The 24,105-nt window shown below is 39.7% G+C and overlaps 1 protein-coding gene across 1 annotated transcript; it reads right to left on the minus strand.

Moving 5' to 3' along the window:
- Positions 1-1,524: 1,524 nt before the first annotated feature.
- On the minus strand, positions 1,525-23,768 carry LOC102234875 (protein bicaudal D homolog 2-like). Its single transcript, XM_023335220.1, has 10 exons — positions 23,589-23,768; positions 21,414-21,740; positions 18,686-18,898; positions 18,425-18,577; positions 16,888-17,364; positions 13,919-14,791; positions 12,053-12,232; positions 9,447-9,598; positions 7,873-8,233; positions 1,525-5,793 (listed from the first exon to the last, which is right to left on the minus strand). Exons 2-10 carry the CDS (start codon positions 21,663-21,665, stop codon positions 5,788-5,790), a joined length of 2,667 nt encoding a protein of 888 aa, XP_023190988.1. The 5' UTR covers positions 21,666-21,740; positions 23,589-23,768; the 3' UTR covers positions 1,525-5,787.
- Positions 23,769-24,105: the final 337 nt, after the last annotated feature.

Genomic DNA, 24,105 nt, shown 5'->3' on the forward strand with positions numbered 1-24,105 from the left:
CTTGCACATTTTTGCTGAGGTCAGCTTCCCAGGAAAACTGTTCCTTAATCTAAGTCTTTTTTCATTTCGGACTGGAACACGGATTTGAACAGAATAATACTTTCTTTTCTAAAGGATTGTGTGAAAACATGAGGTGCATTTTTCTCACAGGGTAGATGGTGACTTCTTCTCTATTTACAGATTAGTGGGTGGAAAATCCACCTGTGAGACCCGCGCTGATTAGCTGCTGAATTAGGCATGAGAGGCGTAGCCACAAGCAGCGTAAGCCTTTAACGCTCTTCATACAGAAAGATCTTGTTTCACAGACATGTTTCTACAGCAACCCAGAAGGGACAAAAACCAAACAAACACTGGTTCTACAAAGAACCTTTAACATTGTTTACAAGATAAACCGCCTTCATATTCACCTCTAGATAAGAAAAGCCTCTTTAAACAAAAAATAAATTCTTTATTAAAGTTGCACTGAAAAATTAAAATTCACATTAAATTTGAGAAATGTGAAAAAAACCTTTTTTATAAATATTTTTTTATCAACATTACAGAAAGGCAGCTTGAACATTTCACATGTCTGCAGCACAGTGAGACCTTTGACCTTTTCTCTTTGCAGTGTCTCTAGATTGATGAATTTTCCTTTAAATTTAACCATTCCACTGTTGACTTGATCCTTTGTTTTGGATCATTATCCTACTAAAACATCCAATTATTACCTTTACATTCTCCAGGCCTTTCAAAGAAAAACAGCCAAACAATAAGTATAAGATTATCTTTTTTAATTTTTATCCTCTTTCATGCTAAACCCACCTAGAGTGTTTGTTGCTGAACGAAATCTTAACTTTATCTGACCAAAGCACACAGTTCTAGTTAAAGTCCATGTGGAGATAAGCTAACTGTACATTTATGTTTGTGATGGTAGGACAGATGAGGCTTTTTTCAGCTGTTAAAATGTCAGAACAAATATGCCACTTTGCCATCTTTTGAATCCCTTATCAAACTGTTAGTTGTGCATGTTGGTAATCTAACCTTGAAGAAAAAAGGCAAAACGAAATGGGCTAGTGTGTCGCGTCATATTTTTACCCCTGAGAAACGGAAACTCATGAAGCACCAAGTAGTTCCTGCAAACTCTCAACTTTAACACTTGAATTTAATTTAAAACTTGATACCAATATTTGCATTGCATGTGATTATATGCTGTTGAAACCAGATTTTTGCAAATAGTCAATTAAAATGTATGGAAACATTTGAATTTGAGAAAAGTTACAACAAAAAGTTCTCGGCAAGTTTTCCGGCTTTAAACAAATAGAATAATTTGGGTAATTCTAATATAAAACTAGAAAAGTTTTAGATTCGACTTAAATGAGGGGAAAAACGACTGTATGTTTATTTATGGTGTGTAAATACAATTATTGTTTGCATCACCGTAAGTGACACTTACAATCTGAAGTTTTGTTGTTTTTTTTAAAATAAAAGCATTTAAGAACTTATTTCTGTGTAAATAACGATCACAAACTCATCCCAAAACTGAAACTGTGTACAGTGTCGGCTTTTTATTCTTCTGAAGGTCAACAAAGGTCAACTTGCATTTACATAAAAAGTTGAGGACCCTCAGGCAGCTTGTTTGGTGTTTGAACAACAAGTTGATTTACAGGAAATGCAAACCACTTAAATACAGTTAAAATATTATACAGCAAAGGGCAATAAATTATCCACAGGGTGAGTTAAATAGATAATTTTACAACCTTCAGTGCAACATGACATTATGTTAAAGCATTTTCACTGTTTAGTCAGAACATTAAACTTCTCCGTTTTTTCATTATTATTTCCACACAGCAGCAATTTTCCATAATAAATACAGCAGATAACATTTCAGGATTACTTAATCCTCAAAAGGAGCTAAAAAGTGAAAATATTTTACCAAAATGAGACGTCGCCTTTATCAAAGCTTCAGTCTACTTCAAGAGCAGTTAAAACAAATTCTTACACCAATAAAAGCTACAGTGTTTGAACAATGACTGCAATGTGGAGAATTTAAAAAAAAAAAAAAAAAAGACCAAAACCAAGGCACAGAAATGAAAAAGCAGGATGTTGCAGCAAATGGTCAGTAAATTGTTAAAATATTTCCTCATTAAAATTCCAAATATTTGATTGTTTCTCTCATAAGTTGAGAATGATACGATTTGATTTCCAGATGATGTCAACGAACCAGGTGACCTTCAGAATAAAGCGACTCTCTTGGATCACAGAGATGCCCCGACAATGAAATCCTTTATCGTAGAGTCATGCACTTATATCGCTCCACCTGCAGTTTTCTTCATATAGCATTAATAGATTTAAAATTTTCAGGGGAATCTACAGTATGTTCAACAGGCAAAATCTTCACTAGTAGCAGGAGACACTATCGTAGTTAGAAAACACCGGACTCAAGCAGCAGCTTCACTGTGATTACTATACGTTTACACTACAGCACAGAACTATTTAATCTGAAATGCATAATGTGAATGTTTGTTGATCAGCTGTGGCAGAGAATAAAGAGCAGAAAGACTGAAGTGCTAATGGAAGCTAATAAAATAGAGAAACAAGAAAATGTAGCGTTACTTTATCTAAATTCAACCTGTCAAAACACACAGCTGCATGCCAATAAAATCCATAATCAATAAAAAGTTCAGTTATTTCAGAAAATCATTTCAAAATATGAAACAGACTCATCTCACAAGACTTTATTTACTTTAATTTTAAGAATTATGGCTCATAACGAATGAAAATCCAAATTGTTTCTCAGAAAATTCTAATATTACGCAAGACGAATAAAAGAGCCAATCAGTTGTTGAGACAACAAAATGTTTTTGCAAAATTAGTCAAAGTTAAGCACATTAGCTAAAAGTTAGACAGAAGAAAAAAATGTCAAAAAAAGGTGACGCTAACAAACCAAAACCTAGTTTAAAGCTTCAGTAGGTATAAAAATAATTTTTTTACATAGTTGTTGAAACCTTCACTATATCCTGATAGATTATGAAACAGATAATCTGTGAAAATAAATAAATGAAATAATAATAAAAAAAACTCCTCTGGCTCCCCCTTGTGGTCTTACTGCAATTTGCAGAAATACACCACTCCCAGTCAGAAAAAACAACAACCAATCAGAGACAAGAGGAGGGTCTTAGGAGTGTCAATCACGCTTGTGTACACACCACTCAAAACTGCTGCTGTGCTAATAGAGAAACAATCCAACATTACAGAAAAGTTACCAATTTGTCACACAGTGATCACCTTCATGCATTGATGCAGAAATTTTACTGGCTTTAGCAATTTTCCAAGAAACTGTTAGGATTCCATTAGCTTGAAGCAATAATCTTAAAAACCAAAGTTTTACTTTTTGAATTAATTAACTGAAACATATAAACTTCTTGATTTTTCTAATATGCTGGGATGTTTCATGTCGAGTGAGATTCTTACAGAAGATAACTCCCGAAAGCGGCTCGATGTTTAGGACATTAAATGGCTTTTTTCTTAACGAAGCTGCAGCCAGTAGCTGCGTTTCCATCAAACATAAAAATACGCAAATCGAAATTACAAAAATTAATTTGCTTAATAGAGACAAGCCAATTTGGGATAAACTCAAATTTTTAGATGAAGTTTTTGCGAGCTTAATTCACAAAACTGCAATGGAAAGACTTGTATTCGCATCACACAAGTCATGTGATCGACAACCGGATATTACTACTGGCAGAAACAATGAAGACAACAGGAAATAGGAGGAAGATAACAGTTTGTTTTTGGTTTTTGTGGACAATGCGCAGCTGGCGCCACCAGATCTCTCACAGCGTCATTAAAAGCTTTATCATTTGAAAATGTTAACTCCATAACTCTTCGGTAAAATTGCAAAAACTGCTGCACATGTAGCCGCTCCCTATCAGAGGTTTGTCACTCCAACGTCTCCTCTGATGGCTGATAGATGGTGAGCGCTACCGGACGAATTTTTAATGACTTATCACGCGAACAAACTTATTCAAAATTCTATTTATTCCAGGTGATTATGTTAATTCAATAAATTAAATGCATTTTCTCTTCCACAGGGTCTTTGCGACCAAGGCATTCACCAAGTGGTCCATCTTATGTGACTTCCGTGGTAAAGTCACTAGTGCTGCTGAGGGCTTCCCCCAAAAGTTAGTGCTTATAAAGCACAATAATAGTCCTTTATAAGCCTGGCGGGCCACCAGGCTTTACATGTGCCCCCACCAGGCTAAGCATTGCTTATTTATTTCAGTTTTTTTTTTAATGTTTGCCAAGGGTCCCTGAAGGCAGGAGAAAAATCATATATTTACTTTTTCCCAGTATGGGGACAAGGAACTCTGCATTAACTCTCAGGTCCACCTGAGCGAATGTCATCCGCAGCTGGCAACCTTTGGCTGAATGATGAACCATTCTTCCAAGAACTTTAATGTCAAATGTGTGTTAGCAAAGTTCCCAGGCCTAGCCAACCCACCTCGCCACTCGAGACATCAGGACGGGAGTGGAGATCTACATGTACTAAGGGGTGAGGAAGCAGCCGTTTGAGGGGGAGGCCAAGGGACGATATCGGCTGGATGACCTCCCTCTCTTAAAAAAATTTTTTTTTTTTTTAAAAATCAAGATTTGCGCACATTTGTAATGGAAACGCAGCTAGTGTTGAACCAAAAGTCAGGCAGGAAATAGGCACCGGTCTGCATAGTTTGTAAAGTAAGACCTCCACTGAAGACTTCTCAAACTGTCAATCTGAATATTTATGGTTCTGACCTGAGTCGGTGACGTTATGGCTGATCTATTTCCACATAAAACAATCTTGTGTACTGACCTCTAGTTAAAGGGTGTAGCTGACAGGCAAGGAAAGTCAGAAAGTAAAAAAAGACAGGTAGGAGTTAAACGACAACAGCAAGCTCCACTTAGATCTGTCGGTAAATCTCCGCTGCTCATTTTAAGAAACGATCATTGGGTTTCCCCCAGTGCTTTATAAGCCTGGCAGGCCACCAGGCTTTACATGTGCCCCCACCAGGCTAAGCATTGCTTATTTATTTAATTTTTTTTAAAGTTTTTTATGCATTTTTAAGACTTTATAGTTGCTGTTTTGGTATTAATCTTCCAATCTTTCAGTAACACATAATTACCAAGTGATATTTTCAAATTTCCTGTCAACTTTAACCATTTTTTTACTCAAAAACATGACGTGCCGCTGGATGAACGGCTGCCCTAGCGCCAAACCACTGGGCTTAGCCAGTTTTCTGGGGGAAAACCTGGAGCTAATGTCTTTCTGATGCAAAAGAAAGCCATAGAGGCCGGACAAGGTTGCCAGGTTAAAGGCAAGAGGGTGTGAGGACGTTAACGCCTCCAGAGAACAGATCACAGCCTTGAATCTGAGTCAGAGGATAGGAAATACTGTACAAGAAAGATTCTGTTTATAGAATAAATACTGTCGATGGTTCACCACAATATACCGCATTGAAAAAGACAAAACAGACACAATCAATGAGAGAGAAATGAGCAGCAGGTTAGACTCTTCAACCTCCTCCAGGATGCATGCAGGTTTCTCCACAGCAAGAGGCTGGGATGGAAGATTTTCTGTCTTTTTTTTTTATCTTTTCAGATTTTTTTTCACTCCATGGCGGAGAGGGATTAATGCAGCGTCATATCTGGGATGGACAGGATGTCTCAGGTCAAGCAGGGAGGATGGAGGAATTAGCCGGGTGGAAGGGAAGTCACAAGATGAAGACTGGTCCTTATGGAGCAGAGGGGTTTTGGAGTGATGGTGGGAGTGTTTCAGCGCTACGGAAACAGGGGGAGACAGAGACAAAACAAAAACATTAAGTTCAACTTAATCAGAAAGAAAAGAACTGATAATATGAGTGAATGATAATGACAAGCAAATGTCCTACAGTTACTCGCAAAATCATTCTTACAACTTCCACGTTTTGGTTACAACCACAAACTTTAATGTATTTTATGAAGACTTTATGTGAAAAAAAGTAAATCTGAAGTATAAAGATCGAAATAGATAACTTTCATTCCAGCTCCACAAATAGAAACCTAAAAAAACTTTTTTATTCATGCTCGAACAATAAAGCCTCCAGTCACTAGGGGGCAGCAGCACTCAAACAACATGTTCAACCCAGTAGAAGACGGAGCCTCCACCGGCACACCAGGGTACAGAGCTGACGGAGGAGACGAGATACAGAAGTCTGTGGAACTAAAAAGAAAAATATCGGAGCAAATTTTGCACAAAAAAAGTTACATACCTTTTTGAATGGAATAAGCTGATTATGCTAACAAATAACCAATGTTTACAGTTTTTAAAGTTACTCTTTAATCTGAAAATGCACATCCCAATGAATCATTTGCAACGTTTCTTGAGAATCACACAGTCTGAACAGTCATAAAAATTAAAAACTGAGTTTATAAATGGAATTTGTCACTTTAAAAGACTTAAAGCAACACATTTAAGTTGCTACTGCTCATTTTTATATGAATCTGTGTTGATTGTAAGCAGAATGTTGGTTCCAGTAGAGAGAAATAATTTTAATTGTCAATAGGATTTAATTTTGGGGGGTCATGAAAGCCATGGCTTTTTTCTTGCAACTCCGTCCATAAACATCAGATCTGCAGGTCACCGAGTCACGTAAAAATGTTACAGAAGAGTAGAAGGAAATTGCAATACATGAAGCAAAACTAATATTGCAAATCACCCTGCAAAATAAAAAAGCCTCTCTGTAAAAGATGTTGAAGTATTAGTCATTTTGTGGGGTGAAAACTGTAGTTCCCTGAGATGTTTTGCAAATAACGGGCAAAAAATTTCAGCCTTTTGATGCATAAAGCCTAAATTTGTAGAAATGAGTTGAGAAATTGTCTCAAATAGAGTCCCAATAAAACACAGAGGTTTGTGGTTGTAATTTGACAAAATGTGGAAAAGTTCAAGTGGTATGAAAACTTTTACAAGTCACTACAAGCCATGCAACAATCAGCAATAAACCAATTAAACCTACAAATCTCTTGCCAAAACAAAGGTAAAAAACAAAACAAAACAGAAGACATACAAAGCAGCTAATTTAACGTCTCATATATTTATAATACTTTCTAATCATAAAGCTGCTACTTTTTCTTGCGAGAGCATTTAGAATGAGAGCTCCGGGCCCTGGAAGATGCAGCCTGACTTTTATTACCACAGTTCCTGTTGGCAGCACTGTGTGATTCCTCTGTGCTTCTATTTACGGCGGTGGAAGATCTGCCTCTAGACTCTCTGCAGACTCCGCTCATCCTGGGCTTACCAGGCAGGTTGTGAGCAGACAGAGCCGCGACTGTTTGGGCCGCTGAGTGTCTGGAGTTTGGCTGTGAATGGGCCGACTCTGACGGCAACAAGTAGCTGCTAGCAGCTGCTCCTTGCACGGTTTTAGACCTGTTCTGCTTCTTCCTCACAGAGGCGTCTAGGTGTGTTTTTGGGTCTGGGTTTTGCCGGCTTTCGCCCCATGCTTTAGCTGTGTTAGGATACACACGCGAAGCTTTAGAGGAGGTTAGATCATCAGCATGTGAAGAGGAAGCAGACTTCTGCCTGCTGGAAGAGGAAGAAGCAATGCGAGTTTTGATGAAAGTGTCCTGGCGCACAGGGACCGAAGCTCTCCGGCCTGACGCAGCCCTTCGTCTATCACTCGAACTGACTGTTAAATTACTGCTCAAAGAACTGGTGGAGTCTTTACGAGGCAGAGAACGTCTATGACTCACCTCCGTATTAAAAACATCACTGATACTACGACTTCTAATGAAGGTGGCATCTCTTGGGAGACCCTGGCCACCGTGGGACCGGCTGCTCGTGTGAAAACTGTTGTCGGTAGAAAGAGAAGAGGAGGTTCTTACAGGGCTTGTGTGGAGACTTCGGGTTAGAGCTCGCAAGTGGTGGGTGGCCGAGGCGGGGACGCTGCTGCCGAGGACGGGGCTGGCCCGCGGACTGCTCCTCAGCTGGGGCCTGCCGGGGCTGCTGCGGGGGCTGCGCGAGGCCCGGCCCGACTTGGCGGCTAGCTCCTTGGCCCGGGAGCGCCGGGGGCTGCTGTTCAGGCTGCGGGGGGCCTGAGGAGCCTCCAGATCCTCCAGGCGCTGAGTGAGGGCCAGTTTCTGCTGGATGGCCATGCGCAGGAGGGAATTAAGAGTCTTCTTCTCGTCCTCAGCAGCGGCAAGCTGCCTCTGCATCTCGTCCAGCTGGGTGACGTACTGATCGCACCTGAAAGACGTGGACAGGGTCAACATGCAGCATGCACAAACAGGCGGGCAGGAGCTCATCAAAAGGCACAAAAACAGTCAGGTTAAAGACAAAGTGAGTGTGTTACAACAAATACCAACTAGCACAGCAAATAAGACGACTTTTAGAATCTGAAATGTTGCTAATTACATCGGAAAACTGAAACAACAACTTATCCTGCATTCAGACAAAATCTGATTTGAGCGTCAAGGAGCATTTCCAACACAGAAAATGCTGCAGATGGAAAATCTGAACTTTTGCAGACGAACGCAGATCGTCAATCAATCTGAGACTTCGCTTTGTGACATTATGGCCTGCAGAAGAATGCAATCGTGCAAAAATATTTCTAATTGCATTGTTTGACACCGACAAAAAAAAGACGTTTTGATCACTTCAGGAATTTCTGAACATTCATGATTTTCTTCATACAAAACGAGGATTGAAATTACTGATGCCACAATTATAAAACCTATGATGCTACATATGTTCATCACCATCTTTAACAACAGTTTGTTGAGTTTTAGAGCCACAGACAAAACAAAACAAAGTAGGAAGGTGAATGGAGGGCAAGTCGTCCTTGTGCAGTTCTAGCATCCCTCCACATGGTGGCACCACTAACCTAGGCTTGAATCATAACCTTTTCCAAAGCTGTAATCAGTTGGATCAGACTTCAGCTGGCCTTGATTACTGTCTGTTCTTGAATCCTTCTTAAGGATAATCAAGTAGCAGCTCATAAATGTCTGCAAACGGACCAGACAAGCTGATACTCGTCCAGGAACCTCTGAGCTCTTTAACACCTGATACATACATAAAAATAAATAAATCTGAGAATTATGCATATTTCTAGTTTATTGCATTGCTATAATCACTGCTTTCCAATTGAGCAGAGGAATTTATTGAGGGAGAGTTTGGTGATCTTGGTTTTGTTGAGTTTTACTCGCAAACGTTCGGACCTCTTCCTCCCTAACATGACCCGCCTGAACCGGACAAATCGACCCGTCCTTTTCCCCGCACAAGGCAGAGCATGTGGCTTATAATCTTCACGTGAAACTGTGGAGCGTGCACGGGTGTAATAAGACCAGTAAGCTCATTAACCACTAACGAGTGCTTTTACAAAGCATTTAGTGCTAGAAAAATTTTTTTAAAATATTTTGTCAGGTCTTATAATGGGTAATAAAATAAATAAAAACCTTACCTGCTGGCAAACATGACTCTGAGAGACGAGAAGGTGGCAGCGTCCTCCTTCAGGGCTTTGAGCTCATTCCTCAGTTTCATCATGGTCTCCGACACCATGCTCTTCTCCGTCTCGTACTTGGTTTTCAGATTAGACAAGGCCAACTCAGCCGTCTGGAACGACAAAAACAAAAACGACCTCAAGATCAAACGTTTAAACAAGGTTTGTGCACCTTTCACACAGTAAAATTCAAGCAAATGAAGGTGTTCAAACTTTTCCAGCACCAAATTTAGAGTTATAAACAAATGAACTAAAGAAAACAGTCCCAATTCAACATATGATATTATTTATTAATGTAAATATTATTTGAAAGTACTCTACAGCATAATTATGACTAAAATATAACTAAATTTTATGTTTTGAAGTATCTCACACACACCTCAAATACCAGACTGATCAGAGAACTAAACATTATTCAACAAAAGAAAAATCCCCCAATTTTAATAACTTTGTTTAACCTATAAAATATATTCAACCTTTATTTCAATTATAGGGCTCAATAAGTCTATTAGGAATAATAGATATCCATTACGTTGAAACAAATCGCCTTATGGTAAATCACATTCTTGCTCAAATTAAATGCTTAAACTCAGCATTCAAAGTTACAAATAAAATTTAAAAAAAACATTTTCCCAGGTTCTCTGGCATTTAGCAAATATAAATAATGTTGGTAACTTTAACTACACAGTGACAAAAACTGTGTGTGCGTCTTTATTGGCTGTATAAAAATATCTGGTTTTAACTTTAATGTTTTCAAAATTTAGGCATTTGATCAAACCAATTACGTTTAAAACAAAACCGAGCAGTTTGATCACCAAACACTTTAAAGGACTTTTAACAATAATCAAGCACTTTCCTAATCTTGAAACATCAAATTGAAAAGCAGCTGTACGAACCTTGAAGTAAGAAGTTTTTAATGGTTTCATTCGCACATTTAAAAAAAAAAACAAACAAAAAAAATGGAATGCAACAACAATATTTGCTTTTCTGAGACTTTACCAACAAAGCAGCGGTGCATTTCTTTAACAGTGTGGTTTTGGCATTAACACAAACAAACTTTTTATCTGAATTATTTGGGAGAAGTTCTGCGAAAAAACAGTTAAAAAACTGAAGCAAACAAATGTAAAAAAAAAAATAATGAAAAATATGATAAACGACCAAACGACTGAACCAGAGTTGTTCATTTCAGTTCAGACTAAAAATAAATGAATGCTGTTTGACTGACATCAGGAAAAGCAGCGGGTCGCTTCTTCAAACAGAACATTAAGGCGTTCTGTTGGTACCAGAATCACAGGACGATGCTAAGCTAAGCAAGAATCTGCATCACTCCAGTGATGGTAAAGACAAACCAAATCTAATGCAGTATTATGAATATTTTATTATAGACGAACCGGAGTCCTGAGCCCAGTCTGTCCCAGTAACAGCATCATCAGTTTAACTGTGTGACGTGAAAATAAACATGGAATATATCAATTCCAGACAAAAGCATCACCTGGGGAGTGTTTGGAGTAACCGAGAGAAACGACAGAAGTAGGTCAGATGAGATAAACAAGTGGAGGAGAAAGCGGGCTTCAGCTCTGGAAAGTCTAAAAATCATTCAGTATTCAAAGTGCTAAGGAAAAGGGAAACTCACTGGCCCCTTTATTAGGTACACCTGATGATGGCGATATGCATATTAGCCAATCAGATGGTAGCAACTTAATGCATCCAACATGGTGAAGTAGAGTGATATGGCTTATTATGCTTCCTGGAAGAGATTATGATATGTCTATGGCAGTCTTTTTCAAACTGTGCTCCGCGTAACAACTGCTAATTTGCCATTTGTTAGCTCAAAGTGTGACGCTACAGTTAGCTTACCAAAGGATTGCGTTTAAAAATAATGGATAAATGACTGAAGACCGAGTCACTAAAAAGAAAGCCTGAAGATTATGGTGGAAAGTTTCTCAGGATGAGTTGTAGAACTTTTGTTTTTGAATGCTTTTATGATAAATAGCATTGAAGCGGTGAGCAGCGCTGCGCCCCACGCTGACTAACTGCATCTTAACACCTAAAATAACATTATTTATGTTCGGCTATCTACTGGCTGAAAGAAAATGTTTGTTTTTGCCAACACAACTCAAGTCTATTTTTCTTTTCTTATGCTTCTAAATTACAAATAGTCCTAAAATGCTATTAGTGCACACAACACTTGAAGTAAAGAACTTTTTACAATCCATACTTTCAGAATCTGTAAATAACTCAAAATGACTTGTTCATGGTTTTATTGCACCACCCTTCACATTTGGAGGAACAATATTAGTTAAGAGACAAAAAATTTAATTTCAGGTTGCATATATTAAGATGTTGCATTATTGTGGGGGTAATTTCAGGTTAGGTGGTCCGTGAGTGTTTATTAAATGGGGTAAAGTGGTCCTCAGCCTGAAAAGAAGTTTGAGAAACACTGGTCTATGGGTTATACATAATGCGTTCACATTTTTGCACAAAAGTTTAGCCTGAATTGACGGATAATGCTGCTGGAATAACCAAATAACCTAAGAGACGAGGAAAAGTGCTGCAGCTTCGTTTACCTGCTTGTTTGCCTTCAGGACAGTCCGCAGGGTTGCAATCTGCTCTCTCTTTGTGCTGAGAAGGGATTTGAGTTTTAGGACTTCCTCCAAAAGGCTTTCGGTATCCCGCTCCGACTCCTCGCTGCTGCTGAGCCCAGAGTACGGCATCGCTCCTCTCTGACGGCAGAGGTCCACAGCCACCTGAGTGGACACAGGGATAGAGAAAAGTGATTTAATGGATTTCTTTCTGCTTTGCTAAATCTCTTGCACTTCTGCAACAGTTTAAAATAACAAATCACTATATTATTTACAATATATTCAGCAACAACTTTCAAATTTCTAGAGTAGAGGTGGGCGATTTGGACTAAGTTTCGTTATGATATTTTGTACTGTTATTGTGATAAAGATAAATGTGACAATAAGAACTATTCATTACTTCAATCCATAACAATCCTGACAATTTGGACACTTTGAACATTAATTTGAATTTATCTCGACAACGATTACATGACAAGAAATTTATCACGATACATGACAAGATAAATGCCCACCCTCAGTTGTAGAATTAATTTGTGTATGGAAATCTTTTTCACTTCAGAGAAAGAACTAATACAAGCTTTCCAGTGTTTCAGATAATGTCTGCTCAAAGGATTGTGTTTTCCTGAGGCCACAACTCAACTTTGACCCCTGGTAATCCAATCCATTCAAACAAACTCACACAGGCACGTGTCAGCACAGCCCTGAACCGGCGCTGGATTTGAGAGGCGCTCAAGAACATTTGCTGTCTGAACACAATGTCAGCTTCAAGGAAATCTGTACAGGGGAAAAAGCTTTCACTCTGAATATCAGCCTGGCTTTTAGTAGCAGTCAGAAAATAAGATTTGGAAATGATTTATTCCTGTTTGTAAGAGATGAGCTGGTGCTGCCAACAAGGTTCAATCCTGGGACTCCTCATATTTACCATTTACATGCTACATTACAATGTCACCAGGTGACTCTGAACTCATACAAGCACCAAAAAGATGCTTAGAACAAATCAATGTGTGGATGTGACATAACTTTCACCAGATACCAGAAAAACTGAAGTTATTATCTGTGGACCTAAAGAGGGACAATCTAGAGTCAATGCACAGCTTCAGTTATCACAGTAATTAACTAGAGATCTGATCTGAACCTTCAGAGCCACATAGAGATGGTTACAAAGTCAGCCTTCTATCACCTGAAGAACATTTCCAGGAATAGAGGACTAATGTCTCAGCGAGATCTAGAGAAACTCATCCATGAGTTTATCTTTAGCAGCGTTGATTACTGCAACAGTGTCCTTACAGGTCTGCCTGAAAAATCAGTCCTCAGCAGCAGCTGATCCAAAATGCTGCTGCTGGAGTTCTGACTAAAACCAGGAAGATGGAGCACATAAGCCCAACTCTACAGTCCTTCCACTGGCTCCCTGTAGCTCAAACAATAGACTTTAAATCCTGCTGTTATTTTATAAATCACTGAATGGCTCAGCAACAAAATACATTAAAGATCTGCTGTTGTATCAACCTTCCAGACCTCTCAGGTCTTCTGGTCCTGCTCTGAATCCCCAAAACCAGAACCAAACATGGAGAAGCAGCATTCAGCTTCTATCACCACAAATCAAGAAATCAGTAAAACAGCTGAAACACTGAGTTCCTCTAAATCAAGGCTAAACAGGCACCAGTTTAGAGCTGGCTTTGATTCATAATAACTGGAACACTGATCAATATATTTTATGTACATCTGCTTGATGATTTTAATATGTGCATTACTTGTTTCATAATTGACGACTGATGTTTTTATGATGTAAAGGACTTTGAACTGCCTTGTTGCTGAAATGTGTTGTACAAATAAACACTGCCCTCTTACCCTGAGGTGCTTGATCTGGCAACGGATGACAGCAACCAGGTTGGATACATTGGACGGGTCCCTGAAATCCAGAGTGGGGGACCCGGGACAGGTCAGCGAGTCTGCGCTGGATCCTGCGCTGTCCACCTCGCCCATGAACTGCAGCGCCGCAGCTTTGGAGATGAACATGTCGTTTGCCCGAGGCTTCTTCTGAGCGTTGTGTTGGGCGAAGACGTGGTGTGACCTTCGCACTCCTCCTCCGCCACCACCCCTAGCACTGTCCCGGTAGTAGTCCAGGGTGACCCGTTTGGGCGTGATGTTGTTGCACACACAGATGTGGTGGTAGAGGTTGGACAGCTCCTCAGAGAAAGCCAACAGCTCCTCCTGAGCGACGCTCAGATGCCCTTCAGAATCGATCGCCACTTTCCGTGTGGCTCCGATCTCTTTCTCCAGCTCGCCGATGCGCTCCTGATCCTGCTTGCTGGACTTGATGCACTGCCGGATCTTGTCGGCCAGCTCCTGGGCCTCGCCCCGCCATCGCTCCTTCTCCTGCTTGTATCTCTGCTCGAGGGTGTTGTACCGCGCGCCCGCCTGAGAGAGTTCGTCTCGCAGCTTCAGGAGCTCTTCGCTGGCCGCGCGCATTCGTGCCTCCAGCACCTCTTTGCTCTTAGTGTCAACCTCGTAGTCGAACCCCTCACTGCCGTCCTCTCCAGTTTCCACCTTCTGCCTCTCCTCTGCCTCCGGGTTTGGATGCGGACTACTTTGCGCGGCTTCCAGCTGCTGAGTGAGAGCGCCAACCTTGTCCTCCTGCTGACTTAGAGCCTGTTTGGACATCATCAGCTGCATTTGCAGTTCCTCCACTTTGCTACCTAGGCTGGATTTCTCCCTTTCTGTCTGAAAATACACACAAATACACAAAAAACATTTTAAAATGGTCCTGGGCCAACCAAAATTAGCCCCAATGAGCCGCAAACCGAGGGGACGTGGCTAGAAGCCTGTCAATCATTCTGAGCCGTGACAGTAACGCTGAATGGGGCTGTCAGAGGTTATCCCTTTGGAAAGAACCCGGGATTTTCCCCAGGCGGTTTCACACCAGATTCAGGATAACCAGCGGCGCCCTCTGCTGGCTGGCGGCTAAACTACAACACTAAAATAACCTCTAAGCGAATGTTATCAGTAGAAAAAAAACTCTAGCCACTTATAGTTTTCATTCAAATAATTCAAACTGAATTTATTTATTTTAAGAAAACAAAAGGATGATTTCTCAGACCTTCCCTCCCTCTTCCTCTTGATGCATTTTTAATGCAGATCCAGAGACCAAACATCTGCTAGACAGGAGCTTTTAAACCCAAGCCCCCAACTTAAGTGCTTCATACATAATGTATTTCCTCCAAACAAAGAGAAGGGACAACTCAATATGTTCTTAATTATTCGAGACACATTCTCTTAGAAGGAAGCTGCGTTGACAATAACTAGGAGTGGACTAAGATTTCTCAGTGAAGCAGTTGTTACGCAACAGTGCAGCGGATGTGGTTTCCAACAGGAAGTGCCAGATAACAGCTTAGTCACACAGACTAAATGGTGCTGAAACTTCCTCACTCGGGACAATAATGGATGTTAGTATTTAACTGAACCTGAACAGACAAAGAGGAGTTTCATCTAAAATCTATAGATTTATGAGATTAGTGATTTGTTTTGGTAGAGACAAGATGTCAAGAGCAGGCTGATAATTAGACACAAGTACTCATTTAAGATGAATGAACAGGTGTGTTTTTGTTCAAAAGTAATGTGCTCAGCCCTAGAGTATGATAGTGTGAAAAAATATTTGACCCCCTTCTTTTTTGTCACTCTTAAATTTTAAACTACAAAACACACCATCATAAAAGATAAAAAAGAAAACCATCAAGAGAAACATAAATCAGCCATTACTGAGCCAAATACTAATTTAGTATTTTTATTTAAATGCGTTGTATTTTCCAGGCATAATGCCATTTTATTGCTCAATCAAGTATCTATTATTTTAAGCTAGTGTAAAAATTCTGCATATACCAAACGTGACTTAAAAGTAATTTAATGAATTGAAATTGGGCTTCTGTCTCTTTAAGAAGCTCCTGCTCTTTCCGACACTCCACCTTCAGCACGTCACCACAACAATGCTCCTCCATGATGCCGTTTGCAACTGTTCTTAGGAGCTCAGTGACAATAAGAAATATGAATTGTTTCTTTTTTAGGTAACTATGGCTTTAACTGTGTGTCACAGCAATTATAGCCCTGCAAACACAAACGCTGTTCTTGAAAAACATTCCTATGTCATAAATAAGCTTATTTAGGAAAATTATTATAATATGAAATTTATCATAAAGCAAGATAAACGATACAAAAAACACCCACACCTAGTTCCACCAGGTGTTTACTAACTAATGCTGCCGCTAGTCTGCAGGAGCTGAGAGGGGAAGGCGCGGCGGGAGGTTTTCTGTGGGGTGGAAGCTCCAAGAAGGGGTTCAGTGGAAATAACTTTGTGAGAGCAAGTGTTCAGGCACCCAGGGTTTCCCCCAGTGTAATATAAGCCTGGCGGGCCACCAGGATTTACTTGTGCCCCCACCAGGCTAAGCATTGCTTATTTATTCAAGTCTTTTTTTAAATGTTTGTATTTTTTTAGACTTTATAGTTGGTGTTTATCTTCCAGTCTTTTAATAAAACATAATTATCAAGTGGTATTTTAAAATTTCCTGTCAACTTTAAACATTTTGTAACTCAAAAACATGACGGGCCGCTGGATGAATGACTGCCCAACTACCGGGCTTAAAGGTTTAAGGATACCCCAAACATGAATGAACTTTTTTGATGAAGAAATGGCATTATAACATGACATAAACCTCAAAAAGGTGGATTTTACACAATACTCCACCTCTAAAACTCAATGGGAAAGTTTTTTTCAATATCATTAAGGTAATATTTGTATGAGTAGTAAGGCTGGTTCTGTTGCATACCTGTAGCAGCTGCTGTTTTAGTTTCTGACTGTCTGAAAAGTGCAGCTCACTCAGCAGGTCAGACACCAGGCCTGAGGCTGGAGGACGCAGGAAAACGTCGCTGTTGCGCGGCGTGGAGTAGCGATGGACGAGGCCGTTGCTTTTGGAGCTGGGTGCAGATCCGTTGGTGTGACTGCTGTCCTGGGTCTCTTCCTGAGCGTCGCCCTGCCCCCCGCGGCCCTCCTCCTGGCTGTCATCCAGCTGGTCCAAATGGAGCTCCAGGTTCCCCACGGAGTCGAACGGGTTGAGGGTCAGGGCGGAGAGCTCCCGCCGTAGACTGTTCTTCTGCTCCCGCTCCTCCTTCAGCGCTTCCAGGGCCTCGTCCAGCTGCCGCTCTGCGATCTCCCTCAGCCTCGCGGCTTCATCCAGCTGCGCTCGCAGCTCATCTTGCTCTTCGTTCTTCTGGGATAGCTCAAGCTTTATTGATTCAAACTCCACCTAAAAGCAGAGAACATATGTATTTTCTTTAAATAGAGCTAAAGTTTCACCCAACCAGAAATTCTCATATTTCTCCTTACTATTATCTTAAAAAACATTACAAATTTTACTCTTTTCAGGCTCCAACAGACAGACACAAAGGTAAACAGATGGACTTATGTAAGATTTAAGGATGTAGAAATGGAAAAATTGGCAAACTAATTAGTGTTTGGCCAACAGGTGGAAAAAGAGACGAATAAATAAATTAATTTATGTCTAACTGGACAGACGAACAAATGGACATACAGAACTTTAGACAATTAGATTTAGGAATATAATCTGGAAATTTAAGTATTTTCCCAAACTCTGTGTCTGTTTTCTAGATCCATTAAATGCCAGGGAAATACTTAAATTCCAGTTTTTGGCAGACTGCTTAGAGAGCTCCTTTCTTGTTGGCGAAATATGTGGCTAAGACAAAACGTATGAGAAGACATATCTTATTGTAGCAACACTTTGACGTGTGCTGCAGTTGGTTCATCCAGTTTATTTAAAACAGAACTAAGGGAGCAAGGACAGATAAACAGAGTTTTCCCAGGTGGAAATCCTTGTAAGGTTGTGTAAACACATCAGACCCAGCAGGCTATTTAAAGCAAACCCACATCTGTATAAATAAACCCCAAACACATTTTAAATATTATCTGCAATCTTGCTGAGCTGTTTTAGGACAGAGCTGTAGCTGGAAAGCAGCTAACTGCTTAGCAGCAAACGATTGTTTTAGTAATCGATTATTCAGACAATCGGATTAAAACTTTTTCACATTCCACAGGTTTCTCATTTAACCACCTTTTTGATACAATATTAGAAATATATTAAAATATACAAATAAAATAGATAAATTGCTTTGAACACCAATAAATGTGAAACAACTTCTTGACTAAACAAAATAAATTCAAAGAAAAAATAAACACATTTTGACAAACTTAACATCTGTAATATTGTTAAAATAAAACCCTGTTACATACACACAATTAACACAAACTCAACAGGCAACGGGAACAAAAATGGCAAAATGACAACTGACCTGGTTTTCCTTTAGCACAGACACTTGTTTCTGTAAGGAGATATTTTCTTCCTCCAGCTCGCCGTTGTCCTGTAGCTGACGCAGCTCACGTACTTTATATTCCTTCATTTCATCCCTCAAATGGTTCTTCTCCGCTTCCAGACATTCACATTCCTACAGAACATAGGAAAACTTTCAATTCAGACTGGAAAGTTCATATATTGATTAATTAACTGAATACAAGAGGCTCCGACAGGATTGATTGGTGGATACACAGCGTACCTTCTTAAGCTGGATGGAGAGCCCCCCCAGCCTGTCGAGCTCGGCGTGGGCGTTGCCCAGAGCAAGACGCGTCTGTTTGAGCTCAGCCTGAACTTCCTCCATCCGGGTTGCCATGGCAGCCTCTTTGGAGGCCGTCTCCTGCAGCAGGCTCTCTTCCCGACACTCTCCATCAGCAGCTGCACGCTTCTGGCTGCTCACAGAATCTGCAAAAGCCTTTACACAAACAAAAGAAGTAAAAAATGGAGGGAAACCGTGAAGTATCTCACAAGCATCTATGTGAAAAAGTCACTGAGTTGATGGATGAATCAAGGACAACTCAAAGTTATCCTAGATTCATAAAAAAGATAGGAATAAACGCAGGCTTTAATAGTCTTGTTCCTATCTATGGTGCTCTAGAAATATAGTAAAAGCCTAATGCTTGGCTTATAGCTGCATAATGCATCTACTTGCAGCTTTGTATAATCAGGAAGCAGAACACTGATGGCTACTGATGAAATAAACGCTGAAAAATGTTTCACTGGAAAGCGCTTTGTTGTTACATAATAATGCTAATTGGAGGCACTAGCTCACACTGCTTTCCTTAAATCTTGAATATCCAAGAAATTGTGTTTAAGCCGATTATGAAAGAATTAAAATTCTGTAAGCTTGTGACCCTTCAGGAAGTGCTTGTCCTAACATGGAGTTTGAAAAATACCTTTATGTTTCTCTGCAACATTTATTACCAAGAAAGGCTTCAATTAATGATTATCCTGACAATTAATCACATAAAAATAAATTGTAAAGCTTCTTCTGACAATTGTTATTTCAATAATCTGTTGATTAGTTTTTGGATCAACTAATTAATAAAAGGATAGCGAAAGGTGGTTAATAGGAGATTTTTCTTTATGCAGAATTTGAACCAGGTGAAGCAAAATCTGACATTTGAGAACTTTTAGGTATAAGATATTTACAGACAAAGGGTTTTTTTGTTTATCTTCAATGCAAAATGTATAAATTTCAGGGTTTCCACCAGTGCATTATAAGCCTGGCAGGCCACCAGGCTTTACTTGTGCCCCCACCAGGCTTAGTATTGCTTATTTATTTAGGTCTTTTTAAAAATGTCTGCATTTTTAAAGACTTTACAGTTGGTGTTCAGGTATTAATCTTCCAATAACACATAATTATCAAGTAATATTTACAAATTTCTTGTTAATTTTAAATATTTTTAACTCAAAAACATGACTGGCTGCCCTAGCGCCCAACAACCAGGCTTAGCAAGTTTTCTGGGGGAAACCCAGATTATTTTTTCTTCCAGTTTTAGCTTATTTACTACTCTGGGTATAACGTTCATTTAGCTAATGGCCTGTTTTAGGCTCTGTATACTCCAGTTAACAATTAACTGATTACTATATCAGTTGACAATTATTTTTTTTTAAATCAACTCATCACGATTGATCGTTTCAGCCCTATGACAAAGAGTCTTGAATGCCTTTAAGCAAAAGTTTGACTATTAAATTTCTTCACTTTAATAAAATTAATTTAGAACAATATAAAACAACATGATGAGGTTCCCTCTTCATAAAGTTTACAGTATGTTGATCTCCCTCACATGCTAGTGTTTCTGATTATTTCTGAACTCAAGGGTCTAAAATACACACATTAATAAAATGTATTAGGAATGGCTGATCAAACAGTTGGGATTGGCCCTTTTAAACAAATGGTACTGAAGTCCAGATGAAACTTAACTCCCACTCCCAGTTGTCTGGGATTCTGTTGGCCGCACCCCCAGTGTGTTATGTATGATGGATAGTGGACATTTTTTAAACACCATGGAGTATTTTCTTTTGCACATAAAGTACAATTGTGCAAAATGTTACCTTATTTTAATTTTTTGCCCCAAAAAATTAAGTATTTGTTACCAGTTACTATTCATATTGATGGGAATATGCCAACTTGTCAACAAATCAAGTCAAAAACAGAGTAAAAGCCAGTGGAAACCATTGTTAGCAAGAGCAAAACACTAATGTTTTGTTCTGTTCGCACTACGAAGCAAGATTTTCTGAGTTTCCAGTCAGAACCAACCAACAACCAACAGGAATGCCACTAGAGTTCAGGATTCCTCCTGGGAAAGTGAGAGCTCGCAGGGAGACACAGAGTTTACTGTTTGCATCTAATTAAACCCATAAAGCTGTACAATGTGTTTCTGAACAAACGGTGGACATCCTGATAATCCTATCCTCATGATGCCTCAGACAATACATGACAAAGTTTAATTTCCTTTTAGGCCACAAATGAAGCCAAGCTTTTATTTTAGAGGAATAATTCCTAAAGTATAATTAATACAAATTTAAATCTATGACTCATAAAGGTGCAAATATAAAGAGGAAAAAGAGGAATTTTTAAACGGCTTTGAGAAACGCTGCGAGCCGCTCCTCAGCTGTGAAAATTCAAATTATCAGTAGGAGTAGTGACATAGCACCGTTATGTTATTTGCATTTCTGCCAACATTGTAGAATTAAATTATCCCGTTGGCTTATAGTTATATCACACAACAATATTTATAAATGGAGGATTACTGACTTTTGAGTCTGGGATTAAAAGGTCATGGAAGCACATCACTGTAAATTTATCACCCATGCTGGATCAAATGATTATGTCATCATTGAGAAAATTCACCTTGGACCTTTTAGTTAGAGTTTGTTGATGGTTGCATCATTTAAAACATTGATGGCAAACACATTCGTCTTACCTCTCTGAGCTGCTGCAGCTCCAGCTTTAGGGATTCGTGTTCCTCTTCCAGTTGCGTGTGTTTCATCTTGAGGGCGGCGCTTTCTTCTAACACCACCAGCCCGTACCGAGCGGCCTGCAGCTTTTCCTCCGTCGCCTCTTGGAGCTCCAGGGTGAGCCGCATCACCTCGGCCTTCATGTCACTGCTGCCCATGTCTGCTTCCACATCCTCCTCGACCTCTCCACCCGTCAGGTCGGCATCCGTCTCCAACATCTTTACCCGGTCTCGTGCTTATCTGCCGACGATCCGCTGCCACACCCTTACTCCTCTACCCTCATAACCACCGCCCTGCAAACGAGAGGCACAACATTGACACCTGGGATGGTTCTGTTGCCAACAACGCTAGACAGGTTTTCACAAATTGTCTGTAAACCACCCGCCAAGCCATCCGCAAATGTAGGTTAAAGCTCTGCCATGCAAAGAACAAACCATATGGGAAAGCTGCGGTCCTGAGACAAAGCTGATTTAAAAAGAGTTTGAGTGGAAACGTGTTGTCTGGTCAGATAAATCAAAAATAAATTACAATAAAAAATGCCTCCATATCTGGTGGAGCACATCATAAAAGGTAACATTAGTTGCAGCATGGTTTTACAGTTCATTAGTTGGGTTTCAAGGAGTTTCCTCCACTATAAACTCATAATAAGCCTGCAGGAATAAATCAACCACATGATAAATTAAAATAAACTTGATCATTTCCATTTGCACGACTGATTGTTTCCGTCTCTTTCTACCAAAGACCAAAGGCTCCAGTCTGGTGCAATGGTCTCAACTAGCCTCCATTTTGGGGTAAAGTTGTGTTAACAAAGACTTCAGTATCTATTTCATTTGTTGTTTTATTTATTTATTTTAGATATAAAAATTTCCTCCAGTTCAAGTGTTAAATGTTTGCTAGAAAGTAAAGATTTGTTGCTCTTTGAGAGGGTGTACTTGCATTATTATGACATTACCATTATATTATTTGAAAATTGTCTCAAAACAACAATATTAACATTTAACATAATAACTTCTGGGATTATTTAACATCCAGCAAAATGTATTATTGTGACAGGTTTACCAATTTGCTTCTTCAGATCCCAGACGTTTGTAGACAGTTGTTAAAAACAAATTTAAAACTTCAAAACCAAATAAGCTACATTTTATTATTATTATTACATTTTATTATTTAATTTGCAAATCGTTTCATTATGTTTTATGTATAGCTTACACAGCGCCTCAACTTTACTAGAATGGCAAACATGAACATTGTTAATAGTTGAGTTAGGAAGCGTTTTAACTTGAACCTCTGCTTGGTGAGGCTAAAGTCTAAAATTACCAAACTGTAAGCATTTCATGTCCATCTCATGTTTCAGCGCTGACTCTGCTTATGCTCTCGTGTAAAACTGAAGGGTTTGCGTTCAGAGACAGCACATTAGACTCGTTCAAATTATTTAAAGCTCGGTATGAATGACTCCTGTGATCATCAGCGACAGACAAACAGAAACTGGATCCCATTATTGCAGTGAGATGGCTGAGCTCAATCCTCTCGCATCTGCCTGGCTTCCAAACTATGGAATTACAGATGCCGGTTACAGAATAAAGTATTGTTTAAAAAAACAAACAAACAAACAAACGTGGATTTATGTTTCTTTGACGTGGGGAGCCGTCGACACCCTTCGACCGAAGATGGGTGTACCAGCTGCCCCGGTTGTTGTCCAGCGTCCAGATGATGTAGTTAGTTAGTCATCCTGAAAGCATCTGATGCTACCAGCTCACGAAGCAGTCTCTCTTAGTATCAAATACAAGAACTCAATCGTATGTTACTGATTTTCTTAGACTAACCTGTTATATAAATGATAAGAGATAGCCTGACAGGGATACAGAACCGAACACGACACCGGTACAGAGAAACAGGACACTGACCAGACTGTTAGCATCGGTTGCTTAGCTTAATGTGATCTACACAGCAAATGAAGCCATAATGTTGACTTACTGGCAGAGTTTGGAGATCAAGCATCTACATCTGATACGTTTTCAAAGCAGAGGACTAACTAAACTAAACAGAGATCTCTATCTCTCTCTCTCTCTCCCAGCTGAATCCTATCAGACAAGCTAATTAGCCCGGACAGTCAGCCATCAGTAGCCAAACTACGTACTCACCTCGCTGTTTTATTTCAACGGTGGAGCTCGCTTGCCGCCACAAAACCGCCACCTTGCTCCTTCCAGAGGAGCGCTCAGCAACAGCGGTCTCCTGATCACGTTAGTTAGCGGCGGTACCAGGTTTGGTTTAGCGAACAGCCGCTCCCCTTCCTCCCTCCCAACCCACCTGCTTCCCTCGTTTCGCGGAGGGGTCGAGTGTCAAGCGCGCGCTGAAAACGTGAGGGCACAGGGGCGCCCTCTTATGTACCACCAGGGTACTGCAGATAGAACCACAGTTTTAATCTGTGATCGGTTCCGAAATTTGAGTTAACTTACTTGAACTTTTAATGTTGTTAGAGAAGTTCTGAACTGCATGTGAATAAAGAAGAACACAAAGTGCACGTCTGTTTGTATATTTACTTTTAGGAGTGGTTTTAATTTTTCTGTTGACTTCGTTATCTAATATAGCGAAGTCAATAATGAATAATAATGAGTAATAATGAGTATCAATACTTTCATTATTCATCAATAATGAAAG

This window comes from Xiphophorus maculatus, chromosome 1, assembly GCF_002775205.1.
Source record: "Xiphophorus maculatus strain JP 163 A chromosome 1, X_maculatus-5.0-male, whole genome shotgun sequence".
Classification (NCBI taxonomy): Eukaryota; Metazoa; Chordata; class Actinopteri; order Cyprinodontiformes; family Poeciliidae; genus Xiphophorus; species Xiphophorus maculatus.

What these genes read in the sequence shown, in the direction of transcription:
- LOC102234875 (XM_023335220.1), bottom strand. Translation starts at nt 21,665, where the DNA reads ATGTTGGAGACGGATGCCGACCTGACGGGTGGAGAGGTCGAGGAGGAT. An exon ending in TAAAACAGCAGCTGCTACAG is followed by an intron (nt 14,792 to 16,887) that starts GTATGCAACAGA and finishes GTGTATTTTCAG; the next exon opens with ACAGAAAGGGAGAAATCCAG. An exon ending in TCCTGAAGGCAAACAAGCAG is followed by an intron (nt 9,599 to 12,052) that starts GTAAACGAAGCT and finishes TTGTCGTTCCAG; the next exon opens with ACGGCTGAGTTGGCCTTGTC.